The sequence below is a fragment of the Lissotriton vulgaris genome, chromosome 3_1 (genome assembly GCF_964263255.1).
Source record: "Lissotriton vulgaris chromosome 3_1, aLisVul1.2, whole genome shotgun sequence".
NCBI lineage: Eukaryota > Metazoa > Chordata > Amphibia > Caudata > Salamandridae > Lissotriton > Lissotriton vulgaris.
This window is the reverse complement of record NC_141689.1, coordinates 499978606-500003798: the sequence shown is the minus strand read 5'-3', so window position 1 is coordinate 500003798 and position 25193 is coordinate 499978606. Positions and strand designations below refer to the sequence as shown.

The 25193-nt window shown below is 41.2% G+C and overlaps 1 protein-coding gene across 2 annotated transcripts in view; it reads right to left on the bottom strand.

The window, feature by feature from the left end:
- Positions 1-25193, bottom strand: part of AP3B1 (adaptor related protein complex 3 subunit beta 1) — a 2001071-nt gene that overhangs the window by 1740996 nt on the left and 234882 nt on the right. For both annotated transcript variants that reach the window (XM_086960746.1, XM_086960745.1), the window contains exon 3: positions 5273-5347. In XM_086960746.1, the coding sequence (XP_086816872.1) occupies positions 5273-5347 (75 nt within the window). The remainder of the gene's footprint in view (positions 1-5272; positions 5348-25193) is intronic.

The window sequence follows — 25193 nt, the reverse complement described above, 5'->3', positions numbered from 1 at the left end:
AGAACCGACTGAAGTATTAATGTGCTCAAACCTGACCCCCTCCCTTTACCCCGTAGGTGTGCGACACAGACACCATACCTGCACCCAGTTTGCCCCACCCCGTCCTGAGGAAGACCCGCAGGCCAAGGTCCCTAACCATCCCTTGAGGCCCAAATCGGGTTGAAACATTGACGCCCATACTCACCTAACCTGGATCACGAGTTCCCATTTGCAATGTGCCACAAAAGGATTGATTTGTGTATTTTAAAATCGAATGTAACTGGATTTGGAATGATAAAAATGTGGCCAGGTTGAAAAAAGACTAAGATTTCAATATCAGTCTAACCAATGAATAACTGTCACTATTTTCATTTGTCACATTATCTGAAACTCCTATTCACCCCTCCAACACTAGAGCACTCTCTCTTTCTGCACGTTCCCTCTGAGCAACCTTTTCTTTCCCAATCTGCCATTTGTCCTTTGCAGTAAAGAATCTATTGTTGCATTAAAAATGATGGAACAAAAAAACCTTGTATTTCTGAACAAAATTTTTTAGTTGTTGCACTTCAGTAGACTGATTGTATTATTTACTGTGAGCCAACAGTGTTGAGGCTCAGAAAAGATTTGTCGAGTAATTATTGTAGGTTGTGATTCATATCATCTACAGAATAAGATCTAGGACCATTGTTTTTCGTACATGTTTGACCAATGATCTGGCATTTAACAGTAGACATTACAGTGGGTCACTTCAGGCCGTTTAGAAATTGCCCCTTCCTCGGGCTTAGAGGGCTTTAATGTGCAATCATATGGAAAAATTTAGAAAGCAAGCATACAAGTTTTTATACACGCTTTTCAAAAAGAGCGACATACAATATCTATGTAAGCAGCTAATTTACTTTGAGGGACTTTGAAAGGTCTATGTAAACACTGTGCAAATAATTATTTAACATTACACTTTCTTTTTTTTTTTTTTATTTTCAATGGCAGAGGCATACAAAATACAAGGATGTGGAAAAAAAATAAAAGAAAAAAAAGGGCAACAGAGAAAAAACATTGTAAATAGTGACAATCATTCGCAAAATTGCTAATACATTATTAAAAAAGCCAAGTAAAAATTAGATAAGAAAAAAGAGAATATAAACCAATAATATATAGAAAACATGAGATATCTCTTTTTACAGATGTGGTCGAAAATTAAATCCAATTATCAATAGGAGACCATAATTTCCTAGCAAATATCTTCTTTCTGTGTCCTTTCAATTTATACACTGCTTTATCCATTCTATATACGTTTAACAACTTTCCCAACCATTGCTCAAATGATGGTGGGTCAACATCTAGCCATCTTGAAGTGATACAAAAGCGGTAGATAGACATTCCAATAAACAGAAAATGCTCTTGATCAACAGATAGGCTCTCGGGAGGAACATATAAGCCAAAAATTATCACAGACGGACATAACTTAATATTAATATTAAGCAAATTAGTCAAAAACTTTTCTATCCTATCTATATATAGAGATAATTTAGAACAGCTAAAAAACATATGACATGAGTCTGCTGCTAAAGTACCACATCGGCTACAATTAATGCCTTTCGTAGCTTTCCATTTGGCCAGTTTCGCCGGTGTATAGTAAAGGTCTAAAGATGCCATATAATGTTGACTTTTAAGAGAGCTGTTGATTAATGTTTTATTGCTGATCTCAAACGCCCTTACCAGATCTATCCCTTCTATACACAATTTCCTTTCCCATTTCTGGGCTTGTTGATCGAGATCATCATGCAGCCTGTTGACCATTAGCTGATAAATTGTGCCAATGCGGCTATCCCTCCTACCGCTCTCCATAACAACATTGGTCTCCATTTCGTCGCTATATGAGAGATTTTTTTTTTCCAGAAAGCTGCGAATTTGTAGATATTTGAAAAATTCGTTTCTGGAGAGACCAAATATATCTTGAAGTTCGGAAAAAGACATTAAAGCCCCATTTTTATACAATTGCCCAATTGAATGAATCTGTCCTAGGCGGAATCGATTCAAGGGGATGTCTTGAGGGGTACCGGATAACGAGATATTACAAGAAATGGGTGTGTAAAAGTTAAATTTTGGAATTATCCGTAAAGCTTTATTTATTTGTCTCCAAACCAAAAAGGCAGAAAGAAGAACCTTAAATTTTGTTTTTTTGTAGTAGCTCGGCTCCATAAATATCAATAAACATTGGCGCACATGAGCTCCCAGAAGCATTTCAAAGATGGATGGTGACAGGAAGGTTTCATTGACATGATCATGGAATAATAAAACCTTGATTGTTTTAAGAGTTATAGCCCAATAGTACATTCTGAAGTTCGGAACTCCCAGCCCACCACGCCCTTGCGGTAAAATACACCATTTTAAAGATCTTCTTGAACGGCGGTACCCCCAAAGAAATCTGGACAACATCCTATCTATTTTATTAAAAAGAAACATAGAAAAAAATAGGGGAATGGTTCGAAAAAAATAAAGAAATTTTGGAAAAATCAACATCTTAATAACATTGGCCCGTCCAAATAGAGTTAATGTAGATTATTTATCCTTTCTAAGGTACTGTTAGTGGATATAAGTAAAGGATCCAGATTTAGTCCAACAATATCATCTACTTTGGATGATATAGTTACACCAAGATATGTAGCAGTGTCGTTTATTGGGATATCGGTAGGTGAACCATTTTCAGAGTGTATAATTTGGGTTTTTGAGATGTTTAATTTGTATCCAGAGAATTTTCCAAAGTCACTAGCAATTTCTATTATTTTAGGTAAGGCAGAAGAAGAATCAGAGGTTACAATGGCCACATCGTCTGCGTAAGCTAAGACTTTGTGGTCAATCTCATGGAGTCGGACAGGTGGGATACCAGGTTCTGTAATTAATCTATTCAAATAAGGTTCTAAGTAAAGTGCAAATAAAAGTGGAGAACAGGGGCACCCTTGCCTGTTCCCCCTGGTGATTAGAAATGGACTGGAAATATCCACACCTAACCTTATTACACCCTTTGCATTTGAATAAAGTGACTGTACAGCTTGGATAAATTGTGATGGAAAACCCTTCCATTTTAGCACAGACCAAAGGAACCCCCAATCGACTCTATCGAACGCTTTTTCAGCATCAAGTAGAATAACTCCGACTGGGGATTCCTTTGCCTGAGCCCAATCCAGCAGTGCAATAACACGTTTAACGTGATCTGTGGTGTCCCTGTGTTTAATAAACCCGTGTTGAATGTTGGAAACCAAACCCGGCATAACATCGTTTAGTCTATTTGCAAGAATTTTAGAATAAATCTTACTGTCAGCTGTAATCAAGGATATAGGCCGATACGAGCCTAATTCCTTTGGATCCTTGTTCTTTTTGACAAAAACGACTATAGTAGCCGTAGACCAGGAATCAGGAGCTTTGTCTTGAAATGCTATATTAAAGATTTTGAGCAATTCTGGTTTCAGCAAGAATCTGAATGTCCGATAAAATTCAAGAGGGATCTGGTCGGGCCCCATAGCTTTACCAGCTGCGAGGCTCGTGATAGCCCTTTCAATCTCTTCCCAGCTTATTGACCTAGCGAATAGATCCATATCATCTGTACTCAAAGAAAGTTGGTTAATGGTTTGAAAATAATCTGTGGAATTAAGAGTCTTGTCAACTTCATTGTTAACATTACACTTTCAAAGGAAAAAGATAAGACGTCCGCAAACAAGATTTAAAAAAATAGACAGCCCACAAACTGTTAAACAAGCAGTGTTGTCAAGGTGCAGTGCCACAGGCTGTCACTAGATGTCTCTTGGGACCTCTTTTGGTTGCATGTGGTACTACACCCTGCAACATGACTAGGGAAAGGATATGGCGCAGTGGTGAGAGCTGCCGACTTGGAAGCAGCAGATCCGTGTTCAAGTCTGGTGTCAACTCAACATGCTGTGATAATGGGCTGATTGTTCAATTTCCACCAGTGTATGGATAGGAGCACTATATAAATAGAAGCGATTAATTTAAAACATAATAATTCAGAGCAGCGATCTCGGGGCGGGCAAGCAGTGTAATGCACGGGGGTGTGGGTAGACCTCAAAGGGATATTAAACGAGGGCACTGCAGTGGTAAATTAACGTAAATTAACCAAACAAAAAACTAGCACAACAGCTGTGACCACGGAGAGGTGATGGGGACCTGCAAGCAGTGTTGTGATAGTGGGAAGGCAAGGGGAGATTAAGGGACATGAAGATACGAAGCCGTGTTGTACGAGGGGTGAGGCACATGGCAAGGAAATTAAATTACCCAAGTTTCATTGCACAAGTAAACAGAACAGTTAACGAGCAAAGAGGCAGGCCAACTAAAAAAAAGAGAGTTCTCTACAAGTATAAAAAACCTGAACAATAGGAACACATGTAAAAGGGCCAGTCCTCATGAGAGGATACAAAATTCCAAAAGGAGGGACAACTAAGTGAATTAACCAATGAAAAGACAGCAATTCTAAAAGACAGTAAGAGAAACCAATGAAAAAGATGGGCATTTTGTCAAGCTCATGTCCTAGATACAACATGTCCCAAAGAGATCGTGTATCTGTTGCCTAAGCAAGACCTAAAAAGCGCTGATTTTGGACATTGCAACATGGAGAGCTTCTTTAAAGACAAACAGAGTAGCAGTGGGCTAGAATCACTGCTGTAGGCCTGCTACATGTTATACTTAAATTCATGACTTCCGGCCTCTGTGTATGTTGTATTGTGTGAGAGGGTGAGGGACAAGAGAGAATGCCCCCTCCCCCACCCGACCCCCCCCCCCCCCCCGACCCCCCCCCCCCCCCCACAGCTCACACCGTCACTGGGATGCAGTTGCAGAAATAGCTACAACCATAGAAGGAGAAGCTCTCCAGCCCATCTCTGCCTTGCAAAACTAAACAACCTACCGGCAATATTTTTTAGTTAATGTTGGGGCCAGGCACGCAGCTATAACTGTCACACGTACTTATATGGCGGTTATAACACACAGCCGCAGGCAATGAAGCTGTATTTTTTTTATTATTCTTCTAAGGAATAAAGGTTTAATTCTAACAAAAAAGGTGCACTTTACTATTGTTAAAGGTTCAAACCTGTACAGACTGCACTTATGAACTATATTTACCAGTGGAAGCAAAACTTTAAAAATAAACCGATTAACCAACATAGTGGGGCACCATAATTACAAAGATATAGAAAGAATGTAAAATGAATCAATTAGCAGTAACAATAGAAACATGTGCACATTATCCAGAAAACGTTTTCATTTTGAAATGAGCGTTTCATACTTCAATATTTTTGCTGGCCACGTTCTTCACAACAGCAGGAAATAATTCAGAGGCATTTTTTCCCTTCGAAATCATCTGAAAAAAGGTAAACAAAACTTTTGTCAGGAACACATTATTAAACACTTTTTGATTTTACATGACTTCAATAAGTAAAAAAATATGCTGAGTCATCTTCAAATGTACTTTACGAAAAATAATACCTTGAGCTTGGAAAATTCACTTGCATATTAACAGAAACAATTCTTAGGCCAATAGCGGTCTAGTAAAACCAGCTCTATGAAACTGCTCCATAGCTTTTCAAACCTACTAAGAACTCTATAGGTGACCGGCGTTATTGCTAGTGGTTCTACTATCAGACACACAGACTGCTCATCGAGGCACCTTTTCTGCTGATGGGATTACAAAACAGGAGGTGAAGAAAAGCTATGATTATAGTAAATATACAACACAATGTAAGACATGTCTGCACTCATTAGGTTTAAAACCTAGGCGTGGTATATGTAATTTCTGTGTTAGACTACAATTAATTTTTGTTTTTTTGTGACAGTTTAGTAAAAAAACGGTAGATAACATATTGAGGCACTGATATTTCAATAGAATGAATAAGCATCTCACCTTACAGTGTTCCCCACAGGACTCCCCTTCCGTCCATATCAGATGACATTTGTGAATTACTCAGATAAGCCTGACTGTTGCTTTAAGAGCACAGGGGAAACAAAATAATCACAAACCGTGCTCCTTTAGGCATTCCGTGATGCCCAGATTTTCGTCCATTTTCAGTTGCAACCCCTTCCCTGAAACCACCCTCCTAGCTAACATGCATCAATCCCTGTTATACTTCCAGTCCCCCAACCGGGGCGGTTGCTCTGCCCCCCCATGATCTCGCAATGTTATGCTTGGCAACTATTAGTTCCAATGTCTACCATATTTGTGTCAAGCAATTCAGGTCCGTTGTACTCCAGGGGTTGAGGAGACACCACTTTGTAGTCCGTTATCGATCTCCCGGATACTTCACCCATATACTCCATCATCCTTGTCCAGAAATGTTCCACTATAGGGCAGTCCCACACAATATGGTAGAACGTGCATGGCTGTTTACACCCAAGCTGACAATTTACCCATTTTGAATAGTGTAGTTAGGACATAAGACTGATGTAGTATTTTTCTTCCACTAATCGTAAACGCAGCCTGTATGGCTGCATCCCTTGGGGCACAAGGCCTCCGCCCAGTCGTCATTTCCCAGCTCCTGAAGGTCTTGGGCCCATTGCTCCCTCAAGCGTTAGGGCATTAGGTGTGTTTAGTAACTTTTTTTCAGGGAGGTCGCTTTCCGAGAGATGTATTTGTCTAAAAGATGATCTTCTAGGGGAGAGGACTCTGGGAGCACAGTTTCCTTAGGCAATACTGCCCTAAGTACATGACATCTCTGGATGAAGCGGTAAACCTCAGCAGCTGCAAGTTGAAAGTCATGTTTGTGGTCTGTCAAAGGAACGACTCCCCGTGAGCCCAAAGGTCTTCCACTAGGGAGAGGCCAATTAAGTCCATTTATCGAATCTTGGCTGCATACCCAGGGTACCCAACCCCGCAGAATCCCATAGAGGTGTAGCTTGTGTGATTTTACCCAGTCGCCCCAGGGCCTTCAGAGCTGTATGCCTCAGGGTAAACACAGTGGCAGTGGGGCCAAGGAGGGAGGCGTTTCTAGGAATGCCATAGGTAACACTAAGGTAACAACCCAATGGTTGTATAATGACTCTGTCCATGCAAATGCAGGTTCGTCTTGGGGAAATAAACCAAACTGTTGATTGTGGTAAGTTGCGCCACCCAGTATTATTTATGAATGTGAGGCAGGGCTATCCTGTCTTCACACCACTCCCTGGTGAGTTTGTGTAGTGCAATTGTAGCTGGGTCCCCATCCCAGAGCAGTGTTGTAAATTCCCTGTCGATGACTTTTAAATAGGAAGCTGCACTGGGAAGGGTGTGTTCTGAAGAACGTATCAAAAACAAGGAAGGGACATCATTTGAAAAAGGGCCATACTACCAAGAAGAAACAAACCAGAGACCTCCAGTGCTCGGCATCATGCCTCAGCGTATCCAACAGTGGTAAATAGTTTTTGGTGTAGAATAGCTTGGGGTTCATGGTGATATATATGCCCAGGTAGCAGAACCGTTTTGTTCCCGCTACTTCGCTGTTGCAATCCCGGGCCAGTCATGGCTCTCTGTCTCACAGGAGGTAGATTAGGGATGTGTTCCAGTTTATAGTGTATCACGTGTAGCAGCCACAGTTGGTAATTATCTGCATTTGAGTCTAATAAGTGTATTAACAGGACCTGTAACGTATAACAGGATGTCATCTGCATACAATGATATTCAGTCTTCCCAGTTATCATGCCAGTATAGCCTGTGGACCAGTGGGTCCTGTATAATCCAGGCCACCAATGACTCCAGTATAAGGGCAAAAATCAACCGCAACAGAGGGCATCCCTGATGGGTGTTATGCTCAAGGCAAAAAAAAAGGAGACAGCACCCCGCTCACCCACACCTGGGCCAATGGGTCCATGTAGAGCAGCCTCACTCAGCTGATGAAGTGTGAGCCAAAACCCAGTCAGGATAAGACTTCGAACATGTAGGGCCATTCCACTCTGACAAACGCCATTCTGTCTTCAAGAGAGAGTACTAGGGCATCCTCCCAGAAGTGGGTAGACCGACACAATACACCATGGAGGCGTCGCAAGTTAAGAGTGGTACTGCGGCATGGCATGAAGCCCGAATGATCCTTGTGGACAATAGTGGTGAATACCTTGAGCAAGCAAGAAGCCAAAACCTTGGCCAGGATCTTGACATCAGCACTGAGGAGTAAAATAGGTCAGTATGAGGCACAGTCATCATGCCACTTTCCCTCTTAGGGTATGACCACGATGGTGGCTTAATATTCTTCTCTGGGCAGCGATCCAAGATGCTGACAATCCCTGCACAAATACAGTAAGGAGTCAATCTTGAGGCCATAGATTTGTAGAGCTCGATTGGTACACCATTTGGGCCAATAGCTTAGCCAGTATTCAGACCCTGTATTGCTTATATTATCTCTGCTTCAGTTGACTCGTCTTCTAAGGGAGCCCTATCAGTCTGCTCAATGGTTGGGAGGCAGATGTCAGCGATGTGCTCCCTGGATTCCTCCACCCTGGCAGTAGCCGCCAGGGAGTATGGGGTAGATATATCAACATACCCCTTTGCGATTTCTAAATAGCGATTTTTAAGGAATCACTATTTAGAAATCGCAAAATGGGATGTATGTAAAAAAAAAAAAAATCGCTATTTTTTAGCGATTTCTTAATCTTCCTTATTTGCGAATTCGAAAATTGCGAATTTGCAATTAAGGAATAATTTCCCATTCATTCCTATGGGCCAGGAGGCCCATAGGAATGATTGTGAAATTAATCTCAATATGGCACACATACATGCCCTATGGGCATGTGTGTGCGTCACATGCCACCTTCAAAAATGGCAAATTGTGCATTTTTAAAAGAATTCACAATTTATCAACTACAAGTTGGTGGTAATTTGCGATTTCTTAACCAAAATTCGCAATTGAAAAATGCTACATACATAGCATTTAAGGAATCGCAAAATTGCGATTCCTTAAATGCTATGGCAAAATAAGGAATCTCAAATTTTTGCGATTCCTTAATTTGCGAATTTTTGATGCATGCCAAAACATGCAAATACACCGTTTGCGAATTTCGGCCTTTGCGATTCGCAAACGGCTTGATTCATCTAGGCCCTAATCACAGTATAGTAAGTGGCAAAGGCATCTGTTACACCTTGTGGGTCCCTTACTAGCGTTTCTGGGCCCGACCGTACCTTTAACACCCAGCGACCTGCCTGCTCTCTTTTGTCCAACCGGGCCAGGAGTTTGCCCACTTTGTCACCAACCTCGTAGAGGTTGTGCTGTTTGGCTTCGCTTTGGCGGCTGCAATGACCTTGTCTCTATATTCATTTTGCTTTAGCTGCAAAATGCATGTTGAGTGTCGCCAGAGTCTCGGAACATAAGATTACTCTCGAGTTCCTGCAATTCTCTTTCAAGGGTCTCAAATTCTGCTTGTTTATCTCTTTTGTGGCCCACTATCAAGGAGAGGCCTTGCCCTCTAATGACTGTATTGTATGCCTCCCATAAGGTCTGTTGTGAGTAAGCAGAGGCCTCGTTTTAGGTGAAATAGTTGTCTGTTGCCTCTATAATGCCCTCCTTAGGATGCTTGATTCCGGTCCAGGAAAGACATGGCTTGGCAGTTCTGGCTGGACTATTCCCATGAGGCACAGGGTCAAGGCTGATTTGCATATGGCCATGTCTGAACTGGGGTGGTGTGGAGTGCAAAAAAACGAAGGATTTAGGTCCAGATCTCTGTACTGGGGTGAATGTATGACACTGTTCTGCATTCTGTCCATCAACTGTTGTTTTTGCACTCCTTAATATGTGGCACTTTAAAATACCAGAGACCGAGCAAGATCTCAATGTGTTCAGGACCCTTGTCAGGAGCATATGTCTCCAAATTCGGTGCATGTTCTGAGATGCCCCTGGCTAAGTGTTGAACATATGAGTAATAATGAAGTAGACGCTGGAGGGTGAGGAGGTGATCAATCCGTGAGAGACTACTGTGTGCCCTGGAATGAAAGATTAAGCGTTTTATGCTAGGGTTGTAGGTGTGCCAAAGATCTATCAAACAAAAGGCTATGTGAATGTCTGGCAGCGGGCAATGGGAGGATGCTACCTGTCTGAAGAAAGCGGTCTCGCCCCTCACACAATACCAAGTTAAGGCCCACCCCTCAACAAATGTATTTTACCCTATGGTATTTGGAGCATTAGGCCGCTTAAGTCGGGCAACAAGTTGTGGAGGTACGGCTGAGCACACATTTATCGTCATACCTTCCACGCTCTACATGAGTGCCGCATAGCACCCCTGGTCGTCTGACCATGTGTAAAAGAAATTTAGTAGGGAGTGATTTTCGTATGAGGATCCTCACTCCCCTGGGCCCAGTGGTGTATCCTGCATGTATGGCCGTTTTGTATCTCAATATATCTGTTGCTCGGCATGTATTGCCCATCATATGGGTCTACTGGAGAAGAACAAAATCTGGTGCATAACGTTTAATGTATTGCATCACAACTCTTCATTTAATTTTATCTCCGAGGCCGTTTACATTCCAGGAGAGGTGCTTTATTTTTGACTTATGTTAGAGGTCACCCAAGCATGTATGAAATGAGAACGTCAAACTGTTCGGACGGTTGAATTCTCTGTCTCAGTGATCGAGGGGACATGCAATAACCTGGGTGGATATCTCTTGTAAGTGCAAGTGTATAACAGAATAGCTCCACCATCAAAAAACAAACCAAACACATGCAAATTAAATCCTCTGAATTGTACCAACCACCCTCCCAACCTCCTTGCATAGTGGACCTAGAACTGACCGCCCCACCCCCCAACATTACACAGTGCCTGTCACACCAACCAGTACAGAAACAGGTGACCATGGCAACCACCAGATCATTTACCAGTAACAATGACAATAGACAGATCACCTTACACCAACAGGACTCAAAGCCAATGGCAGACAAATGGAACAGCATTTTGAGATCATAATTTAGGGGCATCAATAAACCAACAACTCATTATTTTGAACAACATGCTAAACATGGGTTGCCTAGGATGAAGATAAGTGAAAACTTTATTTTGCGCACTTCTACTTTTTAGGATTGGCTAAAGAAAAAATATCTGCAGTTTTAAACTCAAATTCAGCAACTTTAACTTCAACATAAAACTGATAGCTCACAAAAAAATTATAGTCCCTTAGGAAAGGTAGAGGAGAACTTAAACAACTCATCAACGTACCCATGCACACAGGTTTATCAGTTAAGAAGGTAGATCGACTATGGGTTTATAAACTTAGAAAACTGCAAACTCGAGAGTATAATGAAGAAGGGTCATTGAAGAAAGCATTTTGACAAACGCTATACATTCCGCTCTTATCACAAAGTTATACAAATCGCAAGGGTGTGGAGAAATACTAGTTATTTCATATCTAGATGATTTTGCGCTGCCACCAACGGGAAGAACCATTCCAATATGAGGACCTAAAAAATGAAAGTGAGATTAAGGGGCGATTTTACATGCAAGATTAAATGATAATGACATATAATACATGTGAACCAAGAAAATGTGGAAATTGTTGTCTTGAGACCCCTCATATCTTTGCTAATAGTATGAACCATTCAGCATGATGGTAGGTCAACTACTTTTCATTTTATTCAGAATATACAATCATGAAAGTTAAGAGATGTGATCTTCCTTGACCTACTAATGTTGGAAGAGACAGTAGAAGAACTAAGTAAAGACATCCAGCGAATACACAGGGATCCGTTTCGCATGAACCCGGCAAGAACTAAGCCAAGGAAAGTACTAATCAACTTCTTGACATATGCTTTAAAAGAAAAAATTCTAAATCTAGCATTAAAAGCAGGCTCAATAAAATGTCTTGATTTCAGCTTTGAGATACGTTCAGACCTCTCAAGGACTACACTAGAGAGGCAATGGGAGATGGGGCAACGTATGGATAAATTTAGATCATTTGGAGCAACGGTACAGATGCGATTTCCTGCGTTCCTCCGAATTATGTATAACAATAAGATGCATAATGTCCGTTCTATTCACGATGCTGACGAATTACTTGATTCCATTAGAGATCACGCCCAAGCTGAAGCACATAAATCAAATTAGCTAGAAGGGAAAAAAAAAATACACATGCACATATACACAGGAGGAGAAATATAGATACAAAGATTAAATAAAAAAAAAATATATATATATATTAAAAAACAAACAAAAAAAAAAAACACGGATAATCACTTAGGATTAGAAACTCTTTTGCACCCAAACTTAATATTTCAAATTCCCCTCTTGCTGTGTTATATAATGGTGGCTCCTTTCATTAAATGGCTCAGACGAGGCTATCTCTTTTTCCTTGTTCTAGATGGGAAAAAGGCAGCAGTGGGGAGGCAAAGGATAGGCTCCTGATGGGCGCAAATCTGGCCCAACACCAAGCCAGAATAAGTAAGGAGGGGTTTCCTAGGGGGTGGGTGAAGGGGTGGGGGGGCAAGAAAGAAAAAAAACCTCATTTGTCGGCTCAATTTAAGACTTTAAAAATCAACCTCTTTCAAATCTCAAAGTCTAGCATACTAAACATCAGAAAATTATCAAGTTTAAAAAAAAAAAAAAAGAAGAGTGATGGTGGGGACGGAAGTTAAAAATTATGACAAATATTAATTATATGTCCTGGAACGTCAATGGTCTGCGAGTACGAGGAAGAAGAGATCGGATCTTACAATACCTGAGAGACTCGCAGGCGCAGATCATTGTGTTGCAGGAAACTCACTTGCTTAAATCAGAGGCCACTAATGTATTAAAGAAACAAAGGTGGATAGATAAATTTTGCTCAACTGACCACAATGCGAATGTAAGAGGGGTAGTATTTATCTTTAAACAATCTGTGAGAGCACACATTTTAGACTGTAAGGAAGATAACACAGGAAGATGGCTGATAGTCAAAGCCTCTCTTATGGGTCAGATCAGGACATTGATTGGTTACTATGGTCCTAACTTAGATGACCCATCACATCTGGATGCTGTAAGGAACCAATTAATTTCGGCTCAGGAGCCAAAAATCTGGATGGGAGACTTTAATATTGTTCTTGACCCAAGATTAGATAAGTCAACAAAATCTAGAATCTCTTGCTCCATAAAATCAAGAGAAACCCTCAAATCAATCATGAAACATCTAGGATTGGCGGATTTTTGGAGGGAAAGAGAGGGCAATAAGTTAGGAGTCTCCTTTAGAAATAGTCGTTTCAAACACAAATCTAGAATCGACTATGCTCTTTTTAGTTATTGCCTAAAGGACACTCTAATATCAATAAACTACCTGCCATCACACCTATCAGATCACTCCGCATTAGAATTTACTTTAAAAACGGACAATTTAGTTAAACACCCATCCTGGTCCTTTGATCGGACACTTTTGCTGGAGGAGGAAGAGGTGAAATACCTTTCAGATGAGACCCTAACCTTTTTTGATATTAATAACAATTCTGCTGCTCCTACAGTAGTCTGGGAGACTTTCAAGGCCTTTCTAAGAGGACAGATTACTAATAGAGCCTCTTACAGGCGGAAAATATACAATGAAAAGATTAGGGCATTAGAAAGGGACATGAAACTTCTAGAACTAAGGATAGATCCGAATGTAGAAATATCTGTAGAAAAGGAAAAACTGGCCGAACTGAAAAAACAAATAGAAAATACTCTACAAGAAAGAATAAATAAAAGGTGGGAAGTGAGTAAATCCTCTAATTTCGAGTTCGGGGAAGCCGCAGGAAAAATATTGGCATGGAAAATAAAAGCCGATAAAACACTAAATTATATCAGAGAAATTAAGATAGCAGGTGAGACAGAGACAAGATCAACCAATCAAGAAATAGGGAATGCATTCTTTGAATTTTTTGAGGAGATCTACAAAGAAGATCTCCCCAATGATCAACAAGCAAGAGATAGGTGGTTAGATGCTATTACACTCCCTATCTTATCAATGAATCAGAGTAAAATGTTAGAGGAAGAGATCTCTGTAGATGAAGTAATAAAAGCAATTCATCATTCGAAAAAAGGAAAAGCGGCAGGGCCGGACGGTCTCCCTGGAGAAATTTACAGATCCCTTGAACATAGTATAGCTCCAGAGCTCACGGTACTTTTCAATTGTATCTTAATAGAGGGAGATCTGCCACCTAAATCTTGGGGAGAGGCAACAATCGTACTTATTCCTAAACCTGGAAAATCTTTATTAGAGTGTGGGTCATATAGACCAATATCACTTCTTAACAGTGATTATAAAATATTTACAACTATTATTTCCACAAGATTGGCCCGTGTCATGGGAAATATCATCCACCCAGACCAAAAGGGATTTATTAAAAGGCAGACAACTAGCGGAGTTAACTCATGAACTTGTGGGGGCTATAGATATTGCTACTGCCGTCTCTGCACCCCTGGCTACATTGATCTTAGACGCAACAAAAGCGTTTGATAGAGTCAATTGGCTCTATCTAAACGACGTATTAAAAAAATTCAATTGTGGGGAAGGATTCCGCAGGACAATCAAACTATTATATAACAGACCTTCGGCTAGGTTAATGATTAACGGGAGTTTGACTGATGCCTTTAACATATCTAGAGGTACAAGACAGGGCTGCCCGCTTTCCCCTCTCCTTTTTAACTTGTATATTGAACCGTTCGCTCAACTTCTAAGGGACGAGGCTAATATTCCATCTTTTAGTTATGGAGAGTGGGAAAGGCGGGTAGCACTATATGCAGATGACATTTTGGTTTTTACATCTGACCCAGTTAAAGCATTTCCAGTTATTATTGCATGTGCAAAAGATTTTGGCAATATATCAGGTTATGATATTAACTCCAGCAAAACGGAGATAATGGTATGGAATCTTCCAAATATTCAGTTAGGGATAAATATTTCAACATCTATGCGCTACTTAGGAATAAGAATAACTCAGGAGGCGGGGAACATCGGACAAAACAATCTAGAAAGAATACATTTGGAAAGTAAAAAACTCTTAAAATCTTGGTCACATCTACCGCTCTCCATAATGGGCAGAGTAAACCTAGTTAAAATGTGTATCCTCCCCAAGTTTACTTTTATATTTAATACAATTCCAATCGCATTTGAGCCAAAGCAAATCGAAAAATCTCAAAGAGAATTAAACTCTTTTATATGGAATTATAAAACAACAAGAATAGCATGGAAAAAACTAAGAAGAAGAAGAGAAAAGGGGGGCCTTGCACTTCCAGACTTGCTGTACTACTCATGGGCATTCCAGATGTCACACTCAAGGATGTTATTAAAAACTCCATCCAATCTTACGTCTAACTCAATGTACAAAGCAATATTATTGGGGGCAAATCTAACATCAGAGGGCTTTATGTTTAAATTTGGAAGCCAAAAATTTTTCAAAAAAATCAAACTTGAAATAGCACAATCATGGGCTAAAAATTGGACTAACATAAGGAAAAAAATTGGCCTGTCATATTACTCTACTTACTCCCCAATTTGGGATTCACCCGGCTTACCACCATGTCTGAAAGATAGCCTCTCTAATATCATAAAGCAAGCAGGTGTAATAAGATGGGGCCAACTCTTTACAGACGGGAAATTAATAACTTGGAATGAATTATACGAGCTTGTAGGACTTGGATTGTCTAGATTTAAATACATTCAAGTAGACAGCTGGGCAAGATCACAGAGCCGTATAGATACCAGTATTGGGAAAATTAGTACACTAGAACAAATGCTGGTAGAACGACCAATCGGAGGGAAAGAAGTAGCTACATGGTATTGGCAGATGCTGGAGGAAAGCGATGGCGAGTTCAAACTTCCAGATGAGTTATGGAGATCAGAGATCGGCACTCCATGTGAGGATATATGGCAAAAATCTTGCGAATTACTGTATAAAACTGTAAAACCTGCATGGCTGAGACGTAACCATCTCTTTTCAATACATCGTGCTTATATAACACCACTAAAATTGTCTAAATTTTTACCAGACAACAAAATGCAACAAATGTAATATGGCAGGTGCTAGTGACATACACATGTTCATAGAATGTCCGGATATTTCGAACTTTTGGGAAGAGGTTAAGAATACTCTTAATTCTATTCTACATACAACTTTGTCAATAACTTTACCACTTGTCATTTTTGGGCTGGAAGAAAACATTAAGGGCAAGGCAAAATCTTTTCTCTTCTATGCGATGCTATTGGCGAGAAGACAAATTTGTATACAGTGGATAGAAAAAACACCTCCACTACATTCTCGGTGGCTTTCATCCTTATACGAAATATCCAAAATGGACCTTAAGAGAACCGCTAGTAAGCGCAATCTGGCCTTCTGGGACCTTTTAATTAATTGGAGGTAACCCCGGGTTTTTTTTTTTTTTTTTTTTTCCCCCGGGTCCGATGATTATGCCATCAATGCTCCTGGACCATGGCCAGCCTAGAATCGATTTTGGTCCTACAGGTTGAAAAATACCTAGATGGAGTTAAAAGATACCCTCTTTCCTCTTTGGGATATCTCTGCCACCAGGAAAACAAATCACGTTTCAAAACGTGCTGGGTGGTTGGTATTACCCTTGTTTGGAAGGGAAGGCAAATGACAAAAAAAAAAAAAAAAGATTAAATGATAATGACATATAATACATGTGAACCAAGAAAATGTGGAAATTGTTGTCTTGAGACCCCTCATATCTTTGCTAATAGTATGAACCATTCAGCATGATGGTAGGTCAACTACTTTTCATTTTATTCAGAATATACAATCATGAAAGTTAAGAGATGTGATCTTCCTTGACCTACTAATGTTAACTAAAACGGCAAGGGAATACATGGTTTTAATTTGTAACGTGCCACTCTGTACCCTGAAAAAACACACAAAGTTAACATTAAAAAAATTGAAGTGCCACTGAATACAAGGGCTGTTGTAATACAAGTGATTTTATTTATTTATTTCGATTTATATAGCGTGTTATAACCCAGGGGTCTCTAAGCGCTTTATCAGGGTCCAAACATCGAGTACTGTGGAGGACAACTGTTCATAAAAAAGGTTACAGATCACCCCATGCTTGCTGGAAAAGCACTGTTTTTCGTTTTTTTTCGGAAGGCCGGCAAATTAGTCTCCTTCCGTAATTCAATTGGCAGCTTATTCCAGGCTGTTGGGAGCAAATATGAGAAGGCACGTCCACCTACTGTGGCCAATCTGCAACGTGGTTGAATAAGAAGAGAGGCGTCAGCAGATTGAAGTGTCCGTGCTGGGCTATAAGGGATAAGGCGAGATTTCATGTACATTGGAGCCTTACCGTACAGGGCTTTGTGAACAATGCACAATCCTTTGAACATCACCCTTTGCTTAACAGGCAGCCAGTGCAGTTCTTGCGTAAGGGGAGATGCATGGGTATTCCTTGGTTTTTTGAAAATAAGCCTAGCAGCGTCGTTCATGACAACCTGCAGCTTATACAAGAGTTTTTGTGGCAGTCGTATATATAGCGAATTGCCATATTCTAGCCTAGCCAGGATCGTGGCGGAGACCGCTCGCCTCAGAGTGGAAAAGGACAACAAAGGTGAAACTTTTCTAAGTTGTCGAAGGAGGCCAACGCAGGTTCCTACCACCGTCCTCACTTGTTTTTGCATAGACAGCCTGCCGTCCACCTGGATGCCTAAACTCTTAACCACAGCAGCTGATTCCGGAGGTGACCCTAATTCTCTTGGCCAGAAATCCTCAATCCATGGGTTCCCTGCGATGGTGATTGGCAGTACCTCGGTCTTATCCGGATTGATTTTTAATGAATTTCTGGACATCCAGTTGGCTGTGTGCTTCAAGATGTTCTGCAGTCTTACGAGGCCACCCGGACCCTGATCAAGTTGGATCACTATTTGGGTGTCATCCGCATAGTTATATACATGGCAGTCCATCTGGTTGAGCAATCTGATCAGGGGTTGTAAATAAATGTTAAAGAGTAGGGGCGACAGGGCAGACCCTTGTGGCACTCCGCAGGTGATCGATGTAGTGGTGGAGAGAAGGTCACCGAGCTGTACTCTCTGAGACCTCCCTTCCAGAAAGGAGGAGAGCCAGGCGTGTGCTGTGCCCACGATGCCGAAATCCATCATCCGCGACAATAGTTGTTTATGACAGACGGTATCAAATGCCGCGGAGAGGTCTAACAGCACCAGGGCACTAGGAGTTTTCTTATCTGCCCTGTTCCTCAAATCATCCAGAATAGACAGCATAACGAGTTCCGTGCTGTGATTCGCACGGAACCCAGCTTGGTTTGGCTCAAATAAGTTATTTTCCAGGTCTTCCGACAGGATAGTGAGTACGTGTTGCTCAACCACCTTCGTCAGAAACGGCAGCTGAGATATGGGCCTAAAATATTTTAGGCATTTCACATCCGCCCCAGCTTTTTTCAGCAGGGGAATCAGCCGGGCTTCCTTAAAGAAAGACAGGACTTGGCCTGTTAGTAAAGAAGTATTTAGTAGATTCAGCATCTCGTCCTCTATACCTGGCAGTGCTAGTTTAAACACCTCTGGTGGGCACGGGTCTACCGAGGAGCCCGATTTAACCCGACTCAAAAGAGCTGGCAGCCTTTCCTTCGTAATCAAGGAAAAGGCCGTTAACGGACTAGTCACCGATGTTCTGCCAGGTGTATCCAGCGAGGGACAGTCAAACACGGGGGTTGTGCCAATTTCAGCTACTAGGTCGGAGATTTTGTTGACAAAGAAATCTTGAAATTTTTGGCAGTCCTCTTGCATGAACTCCAAAGTTTGTTCTTTGTTTTTCCTGAGTTCCGTGAGGACTTTAAAGACTTCTTTCTGAGGGTTATTGGCAGTAGTTATTCTCTCCTCAAAGAACTCTGCTTCCTGGCTATAATCGCCTGTTTATATTGAGCGAGTGCCTGTATGTACTGGCTCCGTGAGTTGGAATCATAATGCTTCCGCCAGGCTCTTTCTAATTTCCAAAGTCCTCGTTTCCTCTCCCTAAGGAGTTCGTTGTACCAGGGGGCCCCATGTCCTCTACTCGGTATATTCAACCTACGTATAGGTGCCACGTGGTCCATAGTCTTTCTAAGTTTGTCCAATAATTCTTTACAGAGGACCTCAGAGTTTTCTGTCTTAGTGTTGGGAGATGGATGAGTTCGGAGATGGTCTAACATTTTATCTCCATTAATGTTTTTCCATTTCCTGACCGCCTTCCATCCTTCCCTAGGCTTCATTATTTGTTTGTCCAGCAGGAACTCACCTCTCACCAAAAAGTGATCAGACCAAACACATGGCTGGGCCACCACCGTATCCTGTACAGGAGGTGTTGTCCAAATCAAGTCCAGGGTATGACCCTTGACGTGTGTTGGACCCTTCACTAGTTGGACAAACTCCAAAGATGTCAATGCCTCATCAATCTGAAAAGCCTGTCCTTCCTTTGGTGCTTTCTCCCAGTGATAGTTAAAATCGCCCATGATAATCACGCCACATGTGACAGATGTAGGATGGTACATAAATATTAATAGTTTAGTGTAAAGAAGGTGCTACAAAACATGTTTGTGGGGGCGAAATGGAGGTTGGGTTGATGGAGCAGAGCTCCTGTCAGTCAAACACCTAATGAGTAAGAGTAACTGGTATATGCATAACAAAATGCACGTAATGGCCGTCATATTGTAGCATGACAGAAACAATGAAATAATACATTTTGTTCCTTGGACCATTACAGGCCAGGGCTGGACAGAACCAAATCGGGCTGGACAGTGCCAACTAGATGCTACTAATGTTTCAAGCCTGTGAAAGATTATTTAGTTCCATTACGTTTCGAGTGGCATTATGGAAATACAGTGAGAGGCTACGAATACTAATTCAACAGGGCAATTCAATACCAAAGTTGTCGATGGAGCTCAATGGGACTTTCAAAAAACTAAAAGTATTCAGTTTCCTAGGAAAACGATCTACGAAATCATTAAGGCGCACTGAAGGTCAGTCATTTGGAAGTAAATATGAACGATATGGCTTAAGTGGTGTCTAAAAGCTCACGGTCTCACCAATAAAGTTTCAAATTACTCATGTAGACCCAGAAAAAAAAGAATGTAAATAAAAAATAAATAAAAAACAATGTGGCTGCTGTAATTACATGCATGGAGGCTGCACCCCATGCTTTACCTTAGGGGTGTTTAGCAAGCGTATAGAATCCCACTAAAACAAAGTATGATGCCTTGAAAGGAGGCAGACTGAAAAGTAAACCAATATTAAATGTTGCTTAGCAGTTATGGAGCCAGACAAAGATTCTAGCCTCAGCACCCAAACGCAACTTACTTACATTAGGAGCGACAGCTCTGCAGGAGACCGCGCCTGCCACAAATTGACAGTGAAGAAGCAAATCGTCTCAAACAGTACACATAAAAAATAAAACAGCGCGCGTGGCTATGCCTGCATAAACAGATTCCACGCTCATGCAGGTCTAAAATGCCAAACTTCGGTATAAAGTAAGTATGAGATTTTTAAAACCAATATCTTTAAAAGTGAAAATATGTGACTAAAACAAAGACACAGGGGTTTTAATATGTATAAAATAAATAGCACCTTGACATGCAAATAAATGTAAATAAATACTATTTAGAACCAGTAATTGCCCTTAGGCACAATTATATGTCACGTATTTCAATTGAAAAAACAGCCAGAAAATCTTCTTCCACCGCCGGAAGCTTTCATTTGATTACATTATGTATGAGAGCTATGTCCATCAGGAGAGAGTAGCAGTAATTTATACCATTGCAACACATTGCATGCAAAGAGTTACATTTGAAGAACAAAAATCCAACACAAATTCGAAACAATGTACGCGAAAATACTTTAAAAGTAAAGCTGTTAATTCAAAGATGCAATCAATGGATCTTTCAAAGATACATACAATCTAGTCATGTCAAGCTAATAAAGAATTCGTATTTTACAATCAAAATTAAAAATTATATCTAAAAATTATATCAAAATCAAAATTTCTAATTAAATTATTGTTTAGACATGTAGACTCGCATGCCGAGTTGTGCATGCAAATGTACTCGGCCCAAGAAATAGGAGAACAAATAATTTACATTTTATGGCAGAGAGCAGACTACGCTATTACAGACAACATGCAGGTTTCAAAATGACATATTAGTTGGAATATCTAACTGCATGACTTAAAACAAGTGAACAAGATACAGACAGCCATGATGAGATGGGGTGGGACGGGATGAGGAAAGGGAAAAGAAAAAGGAAAAGAAGACGTGTATGTTACAATGTAACCCAGTGTTTGATGGGAGAGCCAGCCTTGTCACAGTCAAAAACAACTTACATTTTTCCACTGTCAGGACATGTACACACGTCCTATGTTTTAAATAGTATGCGCCATGCCCTATGGGCACTTAGGGTCTACCTTAGGGGTGACTTACCAGTATTAAAAAAGGATTTGGCCTGGCAGACAGGGTATTTTCCCTGGTCACATTTTCAGTTTAAAAGATGCACAGCTAGGCTGCATTGGCAGGCTTAAAGGAATATGCTACTTACCAGTATGCATCTGTTCTTGGCATAGAGGGCTGCAGAGTGGTACATTTATGAATAGATCGCCATCTGGTGTTGGGCTCGGATGATTGCACTTTTTTTTCTCTTGGAGAAGTCTTTTGTCGTCACGAGACTGGTGACTCCTCCTTTGGGTGCTAGTGCGCATGGGCATCGGCTCCATCCTTAGATTGTTTTGCCATAGTAGGGTTAGATGGAGTAGTATGATAGAATACAGATAGAAATGCCCATGTAAGTGTATCTAAATAAGATAGTGTTGGAACAGACACAGGTTTCCGGGGAGGCTGGGAGGGCATGTACCACTCTGCAGCCCTCTATGCCAAGAACAGATGCATACTGGTAAGTAGCATATTCCGTTCGAGGCATATGGGCTGCAGATGGTACATTTATGAATAGACTATACAGCAGTTATCTCCCTAGCAGTGGTCACCAGTGTCTGTTGCAACAGTCTGAAATAAAGTTTTTAGTACAACTTGTCCCACTCTAGCCTGTTGTGTTGCCTGCACATCTACACAGTAGTGTTTTGTGAAGGTATGCGGTGTAACCCAGGTAGCTGCTTTGCATATGTCATCTAGAGGAATGTTTCCTAAGAATGCCATAGATGCTCCTAGTTTACGAGTAGAGTGAGCTCTAGGAGGAACAGTTAATGTCCTCTTTGCTTTTAAGTAGCATATTTGTATACATTTTACAATCCACCTGGCAATGCCTGCTTTAGAGATAGGATTGCCCTTATGTGTAGGAGAAAACGCTACAAATAGTTGTTTTGTCTTTCTGAAAGTTTGTGTTCTTTCTATGTAGTACAATATCGCCCTTCTGACATCTAATGTATGTAGGGCCCTTTCTGCTACCGTCTGTGGTTTTGGAAAGAAGACTGGTAGTTCCACTGGCTGATTGATGTGGAATGCTGAAATTACTTTAGGCAAGAATTTTGGGTTTGTTCTAAGAACCACTTTATTTTGGTGTAACTGCAGAAATGGTTCTTGTATTGTAAATGCTTGCAACTCACTTACTCTTCTGAGTGAAGTAATAGCTATAAGAAAGGCCACCTTCCATGTGAGGAATTGTATTTCACACCTATGCATAGGTTCGAAAGGTGGTCCCATTAGTCTGGTAAGTACTATGTTGAGATTCCAGACTGGGGAAGGCGGTAGTCTTGGTGGAATGACTCTTTTGAGGCCTTCCATGAAAGCTTTTATTGCTGGTACTTTAAACAGGGAAAGATGTTGTCTGTTTTGTAGGTATGCCGCTATAGCGCAAGATGTACTCTAATAGAGGTGTAAGCAAGGTTACCTTGCTGCAAGTGTAGTAAATAGCAAATAATCTGTTTAGTGGATGCGTCCAGAGGGTTGATGTTGTTACTGTTACAGTATATAGCAAGCCTTTTCCACTTTGCTGCATAGCATGCTCTGGTGGTAGGATGTCTTGCTTGCTTAATGATTTCCATACAGTTTGGAGGTAAATCTAAGTATCCAAATTCTATGACCTCAGGAGCCAGATCGCTAGGTTCAATTGTTTGGGATCTGGGTGCATTATTTCTCCATAGTTCTGTGTAAGGTGCATGGGTAATAATCTTAACTTTTGATGTGGCACCTGTGAGAGTTGCAGTAGCGTGGTGAACCACGGCTGTATTGTCCACGTGGGTGCTACTAGCATCATTGTCATTGAATGTTGTTGCAGTTTCCGAACCACTAATGGAATTAGTGGGAGAAGGGGAAAAGCGTAAGCAAATTTGTTCGACCAATTTATCCATAGCGCATTGCCCTGGGACAGTTGGTGTGGGTACCTGGATGCGAAGTTTTGGCATTTTGCGTTCTGATGAGTGGCAAAGAGATCTATCTCTGGTTGTCTCCATCTTTGGAAGAATGGCTGCAGTATTTGGTTGTGCAGTTCCCATTCGTGTATTTGTCCTGACTCTCTGCTTAGGATGTCTGCTATCTGATTTTGAACTCCTGGTAGGTGTTCGGCTAACAGATAGATCTTTTGAGGAATGGCCCATCTCCAAATGTCCTGTGCTAGTCTGGATAGTTGGAGAGAGTGTGTCCCCCCCTGTTTTTGAATATAATACATTGCAGTCATGTTGTCTGTTCTGATCAGGACTGCTTTGTTGAGGATTTGCATTTGAAAAGCTTTTAATGCTAGAAACACTGCTAGTAGTTCCAGATAATTGATGTGCAGTCTTTTTTGCTGTACACTCCATTTTCCCTGCACTGTATATTTCTTCATATGCGCTCCCCATCCGGTGAGCAATGCATCCGCTGTTAGTATCACTTGTGGAATCGGTTCTAGGAACGACCGCCCCTTGGAAATGTTTGTTGTGTTCCACCACTTCAGAGAGCGATGTGTGCGGTCGTCTACCAACACCAGATCTGTAATCTGACCTTGAGCCCGATTCCACTGTGTCGCTAGACACTCTTGCAGTGGACGCATTTGTAGTCCGGCATATGGTATTAGCAGTATGCAGGAGGACATCATCCCTAACAGCTGCATGAACACTCGAGCTGTTAGTGAGTGTTGTGGTTGAAATTTTTGGATCAACGTGATCATTGTTTGGATCCTGATTGGATTGGGGTATACTTTGGCTTTTTCTGTGTCTATAGTAGCCCCTAGATATTGTTGAACCTTGTTTGGTTGTAGGTGGGATTTTGTGTAGTTCACCGTAAACCCTAGCTGGTGCAGCAATTGAATGGTCTTCTGTGTGTTTTGAAGACATTCTTCCTGTGACTTGGCTTTTATTAGCCAATCGTCCAAGTAAGGGAAGACATGTATTTGTTGTCTTCTTAGGTGTGCTGCAACTACTGCTAGGCATTTTGTGAACACCCTTGGTGCTGTTGTGACCCCAAACGGAAGGACTTTGAACTGATAATGTTGTCCTTCTACTACAAACCTGAGGTATTTTCTGTGGGCTTTGTGAATTGGGATGTGAAAGTAAGCATCTTTTAGATCCAGTGTAGAAAGAAAGTCCCCTTTCTTCAGTAAAGGAAGTACTTGTTGGAGCGTGACCATGTGGAAATGTTCTGAGTTTATGTATGCATTGAGAGGTCTGAGGTCTAAAATTGGTCTTAGAGATCCGTCTTTTTTGGGAATTAGGAAGTATAGAGAGTATACTCCTGTCCCTTGCTGATGTTTTGGAACCTTCTCTATATCATGCTTTTGTAGCAGTGATAGTACTTCCTGTTTTAACAATGTCAGATGATCTTGACTCATTGGACGCTGTCTGGGGGGGGATGTTTGGTGGGGTAGCTGCGAGTTCTAGGCAATAACCATGTTGGATAATTTGTCTCACCCAACTGTCTGACGTGATGTTTTCCCAGACAGGTAGGAACTGTGATAACCGTCCCCCGACCGGTGTTATATGGTCTGGGGGGAGTTGTATTAAGTCACTGTTTTGGGGTTGGGGAGCTGCGGTTGTTATTATTTCCACGACCTCTACCCTTGTTGTTGTTACCTCTGTAACTGCCTCTTGAATTACCTCTGGGTGATGTTGGTGTAAAAGAGGTAGATTGCTGGCTTGTGCCTGTATTCTTTGACCCCCCTCTATAGGTGGACCTACGAAAGGAAACCCTTTGAGTTGGCTGTTGTAATGCTCCCATTCATTTAGCCATTTCTGTGCCTTTGTTCATCTTTTCTGAAGTCTCATCTGTACCTGAGCCGAAAAGTGTTTTTTGATCAAAAGGTTGGTTCAATAAAGATGTTTGTACTTCTTGTTTGAACCCCGAGACCCCAAGCT